Source organism: Carassius auratus, chromosome 46, assembly GCF_003368295.1.
Source record: "Carassius auratus strain Wakin chromosome 46, ASM336829v1, whole genome shotgun sequence".
NCBI lineage: Eukaryota > Metazoa > Chordata > Actinopteri > Cypriniformes > Cyprinidae > Carassius > Carassius auratus.
In genome coordinates this window covers 5,387,789-5,406,473 of record NC_039288.1, presented here as the reverse complement: position 1 = coordinate 5,406,473, position 18,685 = coordinate 5,387,789, and the positions used below count along the sequence as shown (strand labels likewise).

At 36.6% G+C, this 18,685-nt stretch overlaps 1 protein-coding gene across 1 annotated transcript in view; it reads left to right on the top strand.

Annotated features, from left to right (window-relative positions):
- Positions 1 to 18,685, top strand: part of LOC113063945 (collagen and calcium-binding EGF domain-containing protein 1-like) — a 44,429-nt gene that overhangs the window by 13,648 nt on the left and 12,096 nt on the right. Inside the window, exons 3-5 of the mRNA XM_026234416.1 lie at positions 12,926 to 12,978; positions 13,801 to 13,935; positions 16,214 to 16,351. Of these exons, the coding sequence (XP_026090201.1) occupies positions 12,926 to 12,978; positions 13,801 to 13,935; positions 16,214 to 16,351 (326 nt within the window). The remainder of the gene's footprint in view (positions 1 to 12,925; positions 12,979 to 13,800; positions 13,936 to 16,213; positions 16,352 to 18,685) is intronic.

Genomic DNA, 18,685 nt, shown 5'->3' with positions numbered 1-18,685 from the left:
ATTAATGAATTTGGTTCATTTTGGTCCTGGGAGATTATACATCATGCAGGATCTGTTTGATTTTAAGACTTTTCCCAGCAAAACTATAAATTCCAAGCATGGCTAAATTGTGTTTATTTTAATTCTTCGTTTTTATGGAAAGACATTTAAATGTGTTAAACTGCATGACTGATGTGTAGTGGATAATGAAGTGAACCATGGATTGTCAAGAAACGGTTTATGTGGCTTAAGGTTTGCATAGGAAATTGTACTTAGTTCAGCAAAACCGCAGTCTCTGTTTTTTCCTCCTTTAGTCTGTTTTGGGATTTTTTTAATGTATATTTTACTGGCAGAACATTACATTTCTGTTTTGCTGTCTTGCTTTAGATACCAATTAGTGGTCATTTAACTATTAATTTACTATCCCATTAGGAGAAGAGATGATAATTTATCATTCTGCTAGGATTTTAATTAGTAAAAGGAAATGTTCTGGACTGTTTAAGTGCTACAGTGCCAGTCATTTTTCAGTCAGCTGGATACTCAAGCATTTGGATGCCAGGCCTCTTTTTTTTTATTGCATTTTGACATTGTACCATTATTATAGTATTTTGTGCTTCTGAATTTTAACATATATTTGTCAGTCAAATGGATGGTCATACTTAATGTTAAAGTCATTTAGTCACACTGCTTTCAGTTCAAGACATGCAAATTGTACCCGCTCTGTTTTCTTGCTAAATCACAGGGAAAAACTTGGTCATTTGATACCCCCTAAGCCTTTCACTCTCCAACAAATTGGATGTGAAAGAAAAAAAAACCTTTGTCTGAGAATACTTTAACCGCAGCTATCGTTAAAATCGCCTTGTTGACTTATATAATATATTTTCCACTTAACTGAATCATTTGTTTCCAAGCAACACCTCTTTGTCCTGATTTGGTGTTTTTGTAAACCTCTTTCCAGAGGTCAGTACCTCAAGGATCGATTTTTCAGAAACGAGGGATGTGTTAAGTCATTCATCCCATCATTCATTCATTCATGTCCTTCGGCGGTAAACGTGTCACTGTTTATGAAGCGGCCCAAGTGGTCAGTCCATGCACTTGACATTTTCCTGGAAAAACGTCCCGTTACTGTGCAAATAGTCGGTCTGTTGAGGGTTCCAGTAGTCGAAGCCCTTTCTTTATAGTTGATCTGGCCCAAGGCCAGGGGTGTAGTATGGTTCGAGTTAAGAGAGTATAATGTAAAGAAAGTACGTCTATAAACGTGAATTCTGTATAACAACTTATGGACGGGCATGTTCTCTGTAATTTCCGGGGTTGTCAGGGTGAGAGACATTACACCGGTTAAATTCAGTGCCAGTCCTCCTTAACATGCTTCTAAAGATACCTTGACTTCCTCCGCCTGTTGTATATTGAAGCCAGACGTTGCAGATTTCAGACTGACTTCTTGGTTGTTCAGGGCTTTGTGTTTGTGTATCTGAGACAATGCACATCTTTTCCTTGTTTGGTTTAATTAACCTTATCGCTTACAGGCTCAAAAGGAATATTGTGAGATATTTAGATGGTGCAGATAGAGAAACTCTTTACTGAGTGTGTGTATATATGTGTGTGTGTGTGAGAGAGAGAGAGAGAGAGAGAGAGAGAGAGCGAGAGATGGAGATGAGGACAGAGATTGTTCCACATGTGATTACTGGCCAAAAGGAGACAGAACTGCATCTAACCACAACCACATGTGCTTTGGGGGGTCTTTTCTAGAACCCTCCATCTGTTGTCAGGACAACAAAGAAGTCTGCAATTTCTAATGTCAATGAGCATGTGCAACAACAAAAGACGTGACTTTCACATGTGTGACTCAGGTTGGGAATTTAAAATATGATGGACCACACACAATATTGAAATAGGGCTAAATATTGGGCAGAAGGTCGCCTCATGCCATTTGGGTCCAAAATTGTTATCGGAGCAGTCTTATTTTTGCTGTTCAGTGATGTTTTGTGAGTATCGTGTTATTTGGGGTGAATGTTGGCCAATGTGTCAGACCATCTGCACATTTACACTGTGAAAAGTGTTGTGATTTGACAGCATGGCAACTGATTTAATATTTTCTAAACCTCTGACAACACTTCAGTTGGGAATGCAGAACTGTGTGAAAAGTGAACAATATTGAATTCAGGCAGATTTGATGTATGCTACACAAACATTCATAGGGCCTTATGAAATCAGTTTTATTTTTTTCCAAATTTTCCATTTTTTCAGTTTTAATTTTTCTGGATTTTTTTTTTTTTGACTCCCTTTTAATAGTTAAATTAAATTGAACTTATCAAAATGTATGTCTAATTAATTAAAAGTAGTAATAGGGACAATGTCTTTAAATCACACCAGACTTTCATTTTGACAGGTTACTGTGAATACCTTATGGTTCTGTGCATGTGATAATATGATGCTTGTTTTACTCAAATCAAATGGTCAAATGCTCATGGAGTGACTCTCAGAGCAGTTCTGGAGATGTTGTTCATGTTTTTACGTCCTTATTTAGTGAGATGACAGACGCTGAAATCACCGTGAGCATCACACGTGCACAATTTTGTTACGTAAATCTGTGGTGAAAAGGGGAACTACAGCACCCTCTAAGAGCCAATGGGGCAGATTTGAGACTGCCCTGCTTTTTTTCACGTTACCTTACATGAATCTCACTCCACCAAGACAATATCAATCCACTTCAGCAATGTGTCTGCAACAGATCAGTGGATCAAATTAACAAAATAGACTATGTTAAACCCTTTAGTTTAAATGTGCTCACATGAATAGCCTTTACATGGTTCTGTTGTGTTTTTGTTGTTTATTCTGAGAATAGACATATGATAGTCTTTTTTCACAATAGCAATTATTATACAGCATTGTATACATGCAACATTACTTCGAGCCTGTCAATCAACATTAGTCAACCACAGGATAACGCAAGGACATCTCTGACAAAATTTTGTCCCCATGTGTTGTTCAGAGATTAGAATATAAAACTTACAAAATGTTTTTCATATATCAACGCTATACGACCCAGAATCTGACCCACCAACATTTACTGTCAGGAGCTGACACTGCTAAGTCCGTAATGTTAAGTATGTTAAGTGCTATATGAAATAGGTTGGGTGTTTTGATAAGATGCATCAAAAATGACAGCTTTAAACATTTGATGGAAAACTGATAATTCTGCAATGCAAATGCAAAATGCAAATCATTAGTTTGAAGACCCTTTTACTCTCTTGTATTGCAGATGCTTTTGAGACCGCATAACTAATAAGTCCCTCTAGTGTTCTTGAATTATCATTTCTTTACACAACTGCTATTTTCCTTGGTTTATGCATGACCACTGTAAAGTGCCCCATGGAGACTAACTAAACTTTGGCTGGTCAACGCTGAGGTGACTAGATGGTTCAGGAGCTTAAAGATTTGATCCAGAATTATTCTCTGACAGAAACACTGCTTGATCAGAGAGGGTCACAGGCGCTGACCTATGCACAGCACGTCTATAGAGTAATATCCTCTTTCAAGACAAATTGCCTTGTCCTGGAAGTACCTAGTGCAATTATATAATAAACGCCAAAGTCAATTCAGGCTATTATGTTTACAGTGTGTTATAGTCCCAAGGCAACTGCACTGGCTGAAATTGGACTATGGAGGGGGGATGAAATTAAAGATGTGAACGTAACCGGAAAAACATTTTACACCAGTAACAAAAAGACAAGATACAAAAGGTACTTTTATCAAGTCTGCAAAGCATCCTGTGACTTTTCATGATGTTTTTAGTAGGGGTAGGAAGTTCCACCAAATATGATGTTTGGAAGAAGAAATACAAAAAATAAGTGACAAAATACTGAGAACAAAAAGATATCCAAGCACTTTTCATAGGTAACTGTTCTTTGTAATTTATGCCTTCCTGTAACTGTATTCCCAAAAGGTAAAGTGTTTTGGAGACATAAGACTAGTATTTTCCGACAGCCGTTCTCCTCTCTTGAACTTTCTGGCGAGTGCTTTCATTCTTTTTGCTCACTTGAGTAACCATCGCACCATGACAGACATTTGGTTCACCCCTGCATCGATGAACAGTTTATACATAAGTTTTTAAAGTGATGTGATGTCCCCCCACCCCTCCAAGTGTGTGTTTTGACAGAACGTGCTACAGATTGCATAAAGTGAGTTACATAAAGTGATCAGATCGCCCAAATGTTGGTTTTATTGTAAAACACATGTGGCTTGATATCATTTTCAGACCTCAGGTTTTGACATTTGAAGGACACTGAGAACCGCGGCGGACTGTAATGGATGTTAAACTGCTGTTTTTGAAAGATTTGGTGATGCCCTAAATATTGCAATATCATATGCATAGGGGTTTAATATAAGCTTCAAGAAAATGTCTGTAATATGAGGTATCATATTATAAATAAAACTCCGGATGATTGTTGGAATAGTAGCACTTGATCACTGTTTCACATTTCTCATAGACTGTATGCTGCACAACTTCCAAATAATTCCCCATGCTGATCCCATGTGTTTACTTCCAGTTCTTGACTATGAAGCAGTTTCTGATCATATATCATAAAGTAAACATTGGATAGATGAATCCATCTAGGCATTTTTTTTTTAACATTAGAGTAGACAGATCCAGTCATCGCATGCTTCCACAGAATGAAATTTGGCTGTCCGTGAGTGATTTCTGTTCTAAAGTTGGCCAGCTCCTCTCCTCTCTCGAACTGTTGATTGTAAATAGGAGTGATGTGAAAACAATAGTGGGAGAGCAAGGGGCAGAGCGACAAATAAGGAAGATTTGCCAAAGCAACAACTCAACACATAGATTATATTTCTCAAATATCTGAGTTTTCCTGAAACTTTTCCAGCTTGCCAGTCTTGCTCAGGGATTTTCTTGGACTTAAGTTTCTTAAAATAATTGATTTCCATCCTATATGTGACCAATATACCAGTTGAAACTGTGAAATATTAATATATCTGTTCTTTAAAATTTGGTTGGTTAGCAGTTCAAATTATGAGATGTGAGATATAATACACTTTACTTAAAGCCTTAATGCATTATAAAAGCTTATTTAGTGCATTAATTATGGCTTGTAATTCACCTTATAGCCGTATGTATTGCATGATCTCAGGAATAATTGTTATAAAAAATTATAGTACTTAGATGTTAATTGTTACACCTTAAGAAGGTATTACGCATTAAAACAGGTGACAAACAAACCTTCAAATATTAAAGTGCATTTTAACTTTTGGTTAAGATTATTAATTTAAAATATAATGCACTACAGTGTACATTATTAACAGCTTTGTAATGCATTGTACATAAAGGCTTTTAATTTAAATTTTATCGCCCATCTCTTCTCACATAACATTAAATTGATATTCAGTTTTTATAACATTCTACATTTAATGTTTCACAGTTGCTCACTGTTTATCAGCTTTATCAGCAGTGTGTATGTCGAAGTAACTGACAAGCATACTTTAAATTCAACTTAAATGTGAACTTTAACTGTGAAACGCCCATGGATTACATGGTGCCCATGCGAGCATAGGTTTCCAGATTAACTTAATGCCCATTAAAGCATCAGTCTGAATTAATCTCAGTTTCTCATCACCTCATCATGTCTGAAATGTTGACAGGCAGATCTTTGCATTGGCTGGCTGGGTCTGTCAGGCCCCATTCCAAGCAGTTACACCTAAACAAGCACCAGCACTTCTGTGATTTAATGTGAACGTTAAAGTGCGGGGGGAAAAATTCAGTCTAGTGGGTTACTGGAGGCACTCCGACTCATAAAAGACCTGTGGGTGGTGTTACAGTGCGCAAAGAGAGAAGACAAGAAAAACTAAAACAAAACTGGCCACATCTAGGGCCAGTGTGAAGAAATGTAGAGTTTGTGTCTGAATGTGTTTCAGGCTCTTGATTCGTGCCACATCAAGATTCTTCTAAGCCTAAAAGCAGAGAAGGTGAAGTGGCCTTCTGCGTCAGAGCACCAGCAATACAATTAGACCTCCCTAAACACACACACACACTTGGCACAAAAGCAACAAGATCAAATTAGTCTTCAGAGGCCCAACTCGAGCGAAGGGTGTTTACTGACATGCAGTATAAGATTAGATCTAGACCATGAGATCTAATAAGATCCTTACATGTGTAATACTGAAACTTCAAACAGGTCTGTGTAATTTACAGTTTTCAGCCTGTACAGGTTTTTGCTCAGGAATAGAGGAGAAAGATGACCGCCACAAATTCATGAAATAATAAGACCACTCACTTAACACAGCTGCTAATGGCTTCGGCTTCTGGCCAATTATGTGGATGTTAATTATAAAGGAAATTGACATTTTTGTTTTGCATTTGTTAGCCTGTGATTTCCAGCTGTGATCGTTGATGACTCCTTGTGCTGTGCTTGGCCAGACAGTCTGGGATATTTATCTGTGAATATTAAATACAGGGCATTAAATTCAAGTGGTATGATAATCTTAAAGTCATCATGGTTTTGAAATGCTCCCAATTAATTTTTTAATACACATTCCTGGATTTGAAATAACCTTACTTGTCAGGCTGGAATGCACCAGCTACTTTTAGAATATGAACAGATTTTGAAGCGTTAGACATCATATTTGTCGACTTTGTAAATGGTTACTGGTATACACAGAAAAATGCATCATGCACTAAATGACAGCAGATCACACACTTACAGACTTCTCTGCCCATCATATATTACATGATTTTATGTGAAATCTGTTAACTCTGACTGGAGACTGGCTCTGACTTTCAGCAAATAATGCCAACTCCTCCAAACTGTAAACTGCGACAAAAATCAGTGCAAAAGTTATGTAGTGCATTTAGACTGTTCTATCTCTCCATCTATCATTGTATCATTCTTTCTATGTATATTGTTTGTTCTATCTATCATTTGTGTGTTGTATCATTTATATCTGTTGTTCTGTCGCTCATTCTGTTCTATCTGTTGATTGCTATATCTACAGTACTGTCCTGTCTTTCTGTCTATCATTCTGACTGTTTGTTCACTCATCTATTATTTTATCTATCTGTCTATCTATCTGTTATTCTGTCTACCTTTTGTTTGTTCTATCATGTCTTCTATCTTTTTGTTCTGTTGTTTTTTTTCTTATCCATACCTTTCCATTCGTTCTATTTAGTGATGATGTTTTAATTCGATATAGAATATAGAATAATTTAAGTTATCTTATGACATCAGAGGACATTACAATTGTTTTTAAATGGCATTATAAGAACCTCATAATCACTTTTAGTTTAGGAATGTTTATTTAGAGCCTTAAAATTTAAATAGCGTTTGATTTGAATTGAACTGATGTTGCTCATAGTCTTTCCATGGTACCATGATTTCCATGGTAAATTTCTCAGTGTAGCCAGAATGTCATGTTTTTTCCTCCATGTGCACTGTCAGTGTCTGTGGTTACTGCAGGTCTGTGCTCAGTTTGTTTAAGTAATTCGAGATCTTTCAGAGCCCAGCGAGTGTTGCTGAGGTCACACTAATCCAGACCTGATTTTCTCCTGGTAACTGGACACCCATCAGCGTGGGAAATTAAATAAACACAACATTAGGAAAGCACAGGTGCTACTCTACCCACTAACAATGCCTGACAAGTCAAGTAAAAGCCCTGTTTAAAAGTGAATGTGTCTCAGTGTTAATGCACCTGTTTTTGTTTGGACATGGTTCTGGAATATCACCGCTTATTCATAGTTTCCATAATTTCCATCTATCATTTAACAGAGGCTGAAGAAATACAAAACAGTTTCTTTTCCACACTATTATATCTAAACAAAACGCACTCAGCTCATTTTTCTTAGTGTCTGAAATGTTTTAAGCTCTTTTAACGTGCCAGAATAACTAAACCTTTCCTTTTCATCTACAAGCAAATACACCTGAAGTCGAAATCAGGTGCTTAAGTGAGTAAAAAGGGCTTAAGGTGACGTTTCTTAATGAATCATCAATAATTATATTGAATAAATGTTATAAGAAATTTAATGTCACTGCATGCAAATTCCATCGCTTTCTCTTTTTCTCTTACATAACAAAGATTTGGTTAAAAGTCTGGTCGTGTCTGAGTGACCAAACCAGAACTAATCCATTTCATCCCGTTTTAATCCTCCCGAGGCTGGGTTCACATCTGGATCCTCCCCTCTGGAAACGTCAGACCATCAGAGCAATCGGCTGCAAAACATCCTCTTCTGCTATTCAGTGTGATCTTATTATTGCAATCTGGCCCCAAGAGGATTTTAAATAGTAAATGATGTAATGGCACGCAGTTGCATGGAATTCTGGAATATTAATCTACTGGATGAAAACATCTGTTTGACAGAAGGTCCTAAAAAATATTAAAAGTAAATTTATTTGAAAAACTGTTTCCCTCCCAGTTCATCAGGTTCAATGTGCAAAGGAATTAAGTTTCTTTATCTTTTTGGTGGATTTCCAATGAGGAATGGATATTAGTTTAGTATTTTTGTTTTATTGAGTTTATTAGGAGGAACCCTTTAATGTGTCATAAAAAGAAATTAAATAGTTCTCGATATTTTGAAATGAGTTTGATGTACAAAACTTCTTTCCAGTTTAAAAAGATCATTTGCTCTGAATATTGCTCTTAACTTCCACTATTTTGTGTCTGCGTTTATGAAGACTGGAGTGTCTCTCACAGGTCCTGCATGAGAAATGGTCATCAGGAAAACTAATTCTGGCCTCCATCAGTCTGTAAGGGTTTAACCACACTGACAGATGTGCCACTACAGGGAGTGATTCAAAGCCTTTACATTATCATGTCATGTTTTAAAGCATTAGTGCCACTGACCTTATCTTTAGAAAAAATGTCTTGCTGCTTTTCTCTGATTTTGTAATTTGCATCTGTAGAGTGCGTTTTATTTAGAAAGAGACAGGCCTGAACACAGTTTTGTGTTTTCAAGCTTCTGAGATTAAACCAGTCCTGTGTCACACAGATAATATGAATCAGTGTAAGTAGCCGTAGTCTATATAAGACCTCAGCACAGAACATCTGGGGTTCCTCAAGACAAAATATTGTAGCCTTTGTGAAGTTTTGTATATTTACATTCTGAATTGTGTGATGTATACAGTATAGGTTGATTCCGTGTTTGAACATTTCTGGCTCTGTTTAGGTCATTATGGGATTTGGTCCAGCTGGATTTCATGTTCTCCTATCCATTAAGCCTGTATAGTTTTTCATGTTAATGATGCACATATTAATAAATACTGTCATGCAGTGCAGATTTAGTTCTTAAAATTCGTGGATATTTGCATGCTTCATGCACATCCAATAAATAGTTAAATTACCCTTTATTTTGAGGTTGCATAAAGATGTTTACAATATAAAAAAGCTAATTGTATTGTAATAATTACAAAAATGAACTCATTTATATGTTTCAAAGTTTGGGTTTTATGTGTCTTTATAAAGTTGATCTTAAAAAATGAATGAAAAATCAAATCCTCAAAGTATGAATATATTTGTGAAAGCACCAGCACCAGATGGAAACCTGAGTGTAAACACCACAGAGTTAATAAATCTTAAAAATATATTTTTGGAATGCTTACCCTGGCAGACACAGGTCCAGGGTCAGTTCTGGCTGTTCTTCTCTCTGAGTGTTGTGTGTTAAGATAGGGACATATCAGAGTTTGTGTATTTGTGGAGGATCAGGGTGGCTTTGGTATCAGCACACCAGAATCACGAGATTTTCTCTTTTGCATCTCCATGTATATAAACCTGCATCCTTCCTATCCTGCTGTATGTGTTTGCTGAAGTGCTTTATTTTTTAATTACAGACTTGATTATCCTGAACACAGTTTGAGACATGGTTGAGAAATGTGAGTTTACTAGAAATTCTTCAAAGTGAAAGTATTTAACCCATCTCAAGTGCACACACACAGCAGTGAACACACACCCAGAGCAGTGGGCAGCCATTTATGCTGTGGCGCCTGGGGAGCAGTTGGGGGTTCGGTGCCTTGCCCAAGGGCCTTGCAACCTTTGGATTGAGTCAGACTCTCTAACCATAAGGCCATGACTTCCCTCCACTTACCTTTGTTTTAAGTGAAACATGCAAGAAGCAAGAGACTTGCTTAAAGTCTCAATGTACACAAAATTTAATCTATTTGATTGGTGTCGAGGAGATAAGGTTGAGATCATTTGCATATGTTGCAAATTGACAGCTGTATCGTAACACATGTGTTTGTTTCTGTAGCAGTGGTGTGTGAATGTGTGATTTTACTTTGGTAGAGTGAATCTGACCCCATGAGTGTCTGTGTGTACATGACTGCAAACGTGTGAAATTCACCTCCACCTCGTTCTGCCCTCACACCCATCACCACCTCCCACAGCAGGAGATTTGTGTCTCAGTGTATTCTCAGCACTTCCATGGATTCTCTCTTTTTCTGATGTTTTTCACCATATAAATCTGAGTTATGGCACTTGTGTGGCACTGCACAGTTGATTTTACAGCTGCGTTTTAGCATGGGTCTTACTGAGTTCAGAATTTGAGTTTTCCTACCTTGAGCTCTCTTAGGCCCTGTCCACACAGAGACGTGTTTCACTGTATACAGTAAAAGATTTTTATTGCATAGGCATTTTGTCCACATGGATCCGGTATTTTGGGAGAGTTAAACCGATATTTCTTTAAACCGGGTCCCAGAATGGATAAATTTTAAAATGCTGCCTTTGTATTTTCGTGTGGACAGCGAATCCGTATATTTTCTGAAACGATGATGTCATCAGCCCATCTCTGGCCTCTAGTCAGACACATCTATGTTACGTAACAGCAACAAAAACATGAACACACTGAACAATTGTCTTTTTATTAACTAACATTAACACAGATTAATAAATGTATAGTTCCATGTTTGTTATATCCGATAGGGAAAGCTCTGGCTTCATGTGGACATAACCATATTCAGTCCTTAAATTAATTTTCTTCACATTATACTACAAAAATGATTTTGTTTAATAATTATAGGTTCTTATGTAAGAGTGTAAAAATAAAACTTCTTTAGCACAAAAAAAATATTTATACATGTATTTGGTCTTTTGAAGCATTAGCAAATGAAAGGTAAAAAGTTTTTATTTTATTTTTTTATTTTATGGAATCATAGTAGGGCTACCTTTTTAATAAAGGTTTTCCTATGCCTTCACAAAAACATTCAAAGGGTTCTCTTATCTCATCATAGTTCTAATTCTATCACATCATAACTTCAAAAGGTTCTCCTATGACATCACAAATCTTAAAAATGTATTTGTATGGAATCAGACTTTTCAAATACTTTTGAATCCTTCATTTAGAGTCTAGAAAAGGGACCTATACCCAGAGTCTCTGTAGCCTCTGGGTCTCTGTAGAGACATATACCCAGAGTCTCTGTAGCCTGAATGCTTCAGGTTCTTGTAAGCGTGGGAAAATTCTTTATTTTGAAGGGAACTCCAAGGACACCCATTAGTTCTGGGCAACATACAGCAGGGAAAAAATTGTGGAAATACTGCAAGTCTGTCTGTAAATAAGGTAATGTAGTCAAGTTCAATGCCAAGTTGTGGCTTATGATGATTTTTTTTAATTATCATTGATTTCTCCACTCATTATTGTAAATATTTTTTATCTTGCGGTGTCATTTCCTTTAAGGAATTTCATATTGTTTATGCAGTTAAAGTCTATTATTATGTGCATTTATAATTTTTTTTCAGGACATCAAGATATATATAGTGCCCCTTAATATTGGGAGTTTGTTTGTGTATATTATATTATATTGTGTTTGGGTTTTAGATTTGTGTGTGAGAGAGATTTGTAAGTGATTGTAGTTCCTGATATTTCATCTCGTACTTGAAACAAACCAATAAAGTTTTCCTGTGTGAATCAGACCACCTAAACCGGTCCCATGATTCAAACCATACCAGCCAGCCATAGCCCAGCTCAGACCCCTTATTTCTTCTGTGGCTGTAAAAGCAATTATGTGAAAACATATTAACTGTTTATGTTGTTCTTATTGTTCTTGTAAACCAATGCATTTAATTGTTTAACATGGTGATAGCCTTTTTAATATGAACTATTTAAGCATTGTTAATTAGTTTGCTTCATCTGCAGACAAGACTAAATATTTCCACAAAATGTGTGAGTAATACTGTTTAAAAAAAAAGGATTTCACCATTGCTTAATATCCACATTTCCCCCCTTTTTGTATTTTTTTATATTTATTTATTTATTTATTTATTTAATATTATTATTATTTATTAATTTTTGGAGCATTGAAACATTTGGGAATCATTGTACATAGTATTGAAATGAATCATTTCTGTTAGTTCTTATGAGTTGTTCCCTTGTCATTCTAAAAGAGTTACCTCTCCACAATGACCACGTAGAGTGGGAAAAGTTTGGGGGGAACATTAATATCTTACCTCGGAGGTGAGTTTTCCATCACTGTCCAGAAAAAACACACTTTTTTTCCATTTGGATCTTCACTTTGTCTCATATTGTGAACTTTATGTAATTTACTCCTCTGATTCAAAGCTGAATTTTCAGCTGCCATTACTCCAGTCTTCAGTGTCACATGATTCATCAGAAATCATTCTAATAAGTTGATGGTTGTATGTAAATATAATTTCAAGCTCAAGAAACATTTCTGATTATTATCAATGTTGGAAACAGTCTTGATGATGTTGTTGTTGTTGTTTTATCATGTTCATCTGAAATAGAAACATAATTTTGTATCATAAAAGTATTTTCTGTCACTTTTGATAAATTTAATGTGTCCTCACTGAATAAAAAAGTATTTATTTATTAAGTTTATTTGAATGGTAGTTTAGCAACATACTGGCAACCATCCATGACAACCTATTAAGGGTAAGGCTTAATTAATTTTTTAAGGAAAGTATTATCATTTCTTTCACTTCGTCTCTCTTTCAGAAAGAAGTGCTGTAAAGGTTTTAAGTTTGTACTGGGACTGTGTATTCCAGAAGGTAAGACCTCTTTCCCCCCTCTCTCTCTCTTTCTCGCTCTCTCCCTACCCAGATTAGACTCCTCTGGGTTGAATTTGCTCTGATATTTCTGGAAGTGTTTTCCCTCGTCGCCCATTAGCGTTCTAAACAAAATCATTCCTTTTGGAAACCACTCAGCTAGAGCTTTTCATGTTGTTTTAACATTTCCAGCACACCTTAAACAGCTTGGCAGAGTTTCCCCACCAGTAACGATAGCTTGATTACCTTGTGTGTATTTTTATAGTGGGAACAGGCCTGTATATTAGCTTTTGAATGCAGTAATATACTGCTCGGTCTTTGGTTGAGGGTTTCAAACCACTAACGAGTTTTTACTCGTAACTGTCAAATAAAAATGTGCAACTAAATTGTCTGTGTTTTGCGGTTCGCCATGCCACATTGAGAGGTTGTGTAGTGGTCCCTGGAACCCTTTGAGACTGTCTACAGCCTGTTTTTAAAGCCTTTTTTCAATTTCTATGCTGTTTGTGTTCTCTGATGTCCTTTCCTGCCCTCTCTCTGCTGATGAGAAACACATACAGTACTGATTGAGAATGGACACATACTTCCCTGACTCATACGGCATTCCATGCTGTCCCTAAGATGGTTTGGCTCTTTGGCCCAGACCTCTTTTTGGTTTTGTTGTGAAAAGTGAATTTTTTTTTTTTTTTTTTTAAGTACCACATTTGGATTTTATTTTCGGGATGGACAATTATATTGTGGGTTTTGATGCAAGTGCTTTAAAGCTTTTGGTTTTTGTAGTCTTGTGCTTTCCTCTCCTGCTGGGTTGATGTTTGTTTGTATACACAGACTATGATGTGTGCGCTGGCGCCCCGTGTGAACAGCAGTGTACCGATCATTTCGGACGTGTGGTGTGCACCTGTTATTCTGGATATCGCTATGACCGGGAACGACATAGAAACCGTGAGAAACCATACTGTCTAGGTAAGATTTTGAACTTACTTTAAATATATATATAATAATACAGAGTGCAAAAAAAAAATCAGTTTTCACACAACAAATGTGCAGTATAGGTATGAAACCATTAATCAAATACAAGAAAAAGTGATGACCATTTGCTTTTGGTCCCTCAGCATAATGGTGTATGCAATGTATGCAACACAAACATTGCAATGTGTATACAATGTTTGTGATGCTCAAAATTTACATTTACCCATTTTATTTTTTTATTTTTTATGTAAAATCATAGTTCATAAAATGTTAGTTTATATAAATATATAATTGTGAATATAATTAAATTCTTATATTTACTTGATTTATTTATTTCTAAACTGTTAGTTTAAAGGGGGGGGTGAAATGCTATTTCATGCATACTAAGTTTTTTACACTGTTAAAGAGTTGGATTCCCAAGCTAACCATGGACAAAGTTTCAAAAATTAAGTTGTACGTTTGAAGGAGTATTTTTGAAAAATACTCCTTCCGGTTTGTCACAAGTTTCGGAAAGTTTTTTCAAGTATGGGTCTGTGTGACGTTAGATGGAGCAGAATTTCCTTATATGGATCTTAAGGGCACTTCTGCCGGAAGAGCGCACGCTCCCATATAGCAGCGCACTGAGAGGCTGAGCACAGCCTGATCAGAGCGAGAGCGTCGCGAAAAGTCACAAAAGAGGTGTGTTTTTGGTTGCCAGGGCAAGACAACCCTGCACAGATTACCAAAAAAATATATAAAATACAGCATTAAGGGACCAGTGGATGGAGTTTATTTTTACAAAGCATCAAAGGAGTTGTGCAAGTGTTTGTTCCCTGCATTTCGAAGATGCTTGTTTTACAAACAAGGCCCAGTTTGACTCCGGGTTTGCACATTGGTTATTTCTTAAGGATAATGCAGTCCCAACGAAAAAGGGTCACGATTGTGTGTTGGAACCGCATGCGGTGAGTAAAACTGCTTCAAATATCTCTGTGTTGTTAACTTAGCTATCGGCGCGTAAGCACATCAAGTAAACAACATGCGATGTTGGCATCAAACTGCACTTTCCACATGTACAGCTTAAAAAAAAAAAAAGACGACATAAAGTGGAACTTAGTCATTTTCCAAAACCGCTAAGCAAATATATACAGTTTCAGTACATACCACATAGAGACGTCGTTGCTGATGCTGCTCTTGTTAAATTTCAGCCTCTGGATTTCACGGAAATGTCACAGCTTCCAGACGCTCTCAACCACTTATAGATCAGTGCTCTCAACGCAAAATCCTACTGGCGCTCGTGATTCTTTAGCTCCGCCCACACGTCACGCCTCCAGCCGCTTGTTTTTCCGAAAAAAAAAACGGTACAGGCTGTCTTTCTCTTATAAATATAATAAAATTAAAGACTTTTTGGAGTTATGAAGGATGCAGTTCTACTCTATAGGTACTCAAGATTAACAGGATATTGAGTGAAAATGAGCATCCCCCCCCCCCCCCCCTTTAAATTTAGTTTTCCTGAAACTGTGGTTACCATGGAAGCATTTTTGTAAAAAAAAAAAAAAAAAGCGTTTGAAGCATCAGGAATATTTAACAGTATGGATATATTAGCGCCCTCTATGGGTTGTTTTTAATTCTCAGGGTTGGTTTCTCAATGCCTCTTTAACCCTTGTACGGTGTTGGAGTCTGTGGGACCCATTTGCACTTTTTATCAAAAGAAAAATTATACTATTAATAAAAGAGTGGAAATTTTAGGTCCTGTGTACCTTCACTCTGTCCTCCTATTGTCTGGGCCTGCAATTAGTGTGTATGTGTGTGAGAAAGAGAGTCTATAAGAGTGTGAGTGTAAGTGTGAGTTTTGTGTTTCTGCCCCTGCCATTTCCGTATAAGGTTTTAGCACTTTAATTCAAGAATGTGATCTAAAAAAAGGTAAAGGGCAGATTTTGACCATATATGCCGTTTATACTGCTTGTTATTGGGATTAAGTAAACATCTGTTGAGTATTTGAACATAATTTTTGATTGTGTTGAATTAAAAACCTAAAACTGCAGCTGGTCCATCAGACCTACGAACACTGGCTGAGTAACAAAAATATGAACACCACACAAGGGTTAATAATGTTTCTTAAAGGGTCTGACCTTCCAGACTGCTGAAGTGTTAAATGGATTTGATGGGAGTCAAATATTGTTTCTCTGGCTGATCTGACAGAAGCGCTCCATACCGCCCCAGGAGCAAACATCACGTCTTTTGCACTTTGCCAACTTTCCATCCCTCACACTTTCACTCTCTGTTCTTGCGTTAGACATTGATGAATGTGCCAACAATAACGAGACGGTGTGCTCACAGATCTGTGTGAACACCCCTGGCAGCTACCAGTGTGAGTGTGAGAAGGGCTTCTACCTAGAGGATGATGGGAAAACATGCACCAAGGGCGAGCGAGGTGAGTGTACTCTCTGGATCTTTGTTTGTCTGTCTCAGCAACACTCTTTGTTCTTTTACTTTAGCTTGCTTGCTTTCTTTTTGGTCTGTCTTCTTTTCTTCTGGAGTTTCCCAGACGTTTGTGGGCCTGCAAAGCGGTTCACGACCTGAAACTGTGCACTAACACCTCTTTCAGACGTTCAGATTTTAACTGATGAAATAATTGCTGTAGTGAAATCCCGAGAAATCATTGTTAACATATAAAAGTTAATGAATCAACTTGGCAGTAATATGTTTTTGTAAAGAATTTTGTCAAACTTAGAATTTTCTGTATTTATACTCCGTTTCAGTGGTTTTTAGTCAGTAATTTTATACTGAGTAGCAATGGGTGTTTTTTTTTTTTCACGGAATACGCAGTGCTTCATGGGATTGTAGTTAATTTCCACCGTTTTCTGATTTTTGTTCAGTTTGAGAGCCACTTTCCCATTTAGGAGCTGCTTTTGCAAGTTTTTAAGGTTTTAAATAGAGCACAGAGAACCAGATATATTCATTTTCCTGTCTGGACCTGTCTATCCACAGATCTCTCCATCAAGCAGGTGTGGAAAGGATTGAGTGAGGTCTAAATGCCTTGACAGGTCATGGATGCATAATCTAGTTAAAGCAATGCAAACACAAAGAAAGATGGGCAGAAAATAAGCCGAGTGGATATGAAATGTAAATTACCTTCATGTATTTGAGTAATTACCAAATTCTTTGGTTTTCCTGGATCTATTGCATATTTGAACCCTTGCCGACAATGAATGTATGATTTTGAGATCCATCTTTTTCACACTGAGGACAACTGAGCGACTTTTACAAATGGTTCAAACGGTCACTGATGCTTCACTCCAGGAAAGGGTTCAAATATGTAAGAGATGCTGGAAAATCAAAGAATTTGTGGGACTTGAAGGAGTTTTCTGAAGAACAGCAGACACAAAACAAAAAAAAATCAGCTGTGAATCATCCAGGTAACAACACAGTATTAAGAATCAAGTGTTTGGAAACTTTTGAACAGAATCAGTGTTATAAATTCAACTATTTTCTCTTATGGACTACGTAAATGTCTTTTATGGGAAAGATCTTATTCAGGTCAGTACTAAATAAAAAATCCCTCTTTCTTTGGTAAAATAATTAACATTTTGCAGATACTATTACTATTAGAATTATTATTAAAAATGATACAGCTTTTAGGGCCATTCATTTCATGTCGGATATGGTTTAGCTCTTAATCTCCTCGCGGTAAAAAAAAAAAAAAAAACACATTCTGCAGCCTCCTCTTAGTTTGACACATTTATAAGACATTACTTCCTGTCTCCATGCAGGAAGTTCACTGACCCCTCGCGGTTAATGACTTGGGACACCAGCTAGCGGTTAGCATTAGCATCAATCACTCCTTCCTCTCCACTCCTCTACACACCATCTACTTTTAGGCTTTCTTGTGGAGCGTATCAGTCATTCAGAGTTTTCTGTCTGCTGTTTCCTCTCTTTTGGGTCAATTTGAGTGCAAAATAAGATGACCTTTCAGGGCATTTGGGCTTGCAACAATCCAGATGTACGAAAAAGGAATTCTGGGAATTCCAGACCACTGAGATTACAGTGTGTAGATTAAATGAGGTTATCGGCTATTAGTCAAACTGCTGTAGGAGTTTAAAAGGGCTTCTGAACTCTGCAGACTTTTGACAGGAATGACAGTAGTTAGTACATTCTGATGAGGAGCTAGTGTGTTTCTGATGATTCATGTATGGAATGAGCTTCCATTGTGACCTTAAGATCCCTATTATAAGTTTATGAGACATTTTAATGAAAACTTTAGCTCGGTTCCAAAACCTAGTGAGCTGCCTTGAGTACACTAACTGAAAAGGAGTCTCATAAGCTTTTTATTTAGAACACTCTACGGGGCAACAGCTAAACACACCATATATTTGAGATTCCCCTTTTGAAGTGCACTTAATTGTATTGTATGTGCTTTCGAATTTCCAATCTTAAAAGTGTGTTTTTATGTACTTGCAGATATAAAATGAAAGAAATAAAAACTAACTCAAACAGTACACCTTTATAAAGTGCTTTAAAGTACACTTATTTTTATATTGACAAACATACTAAAGCACATTGTGTTGTTTGATATTGCACTTAAAGTTAATATTTTAAATGTACTAAATTGCAACTTCATTGACAATGTGTCATTTCACATATATTTAAATACATGACACGCAGGTTTTATTAGAAATTACATTCATATTTTAGTTTACCATAAATGTGTGCCAGTAAATTTGGCAGTGTGCACATAATGTTTCATAGACAATATAAGAAATTAATT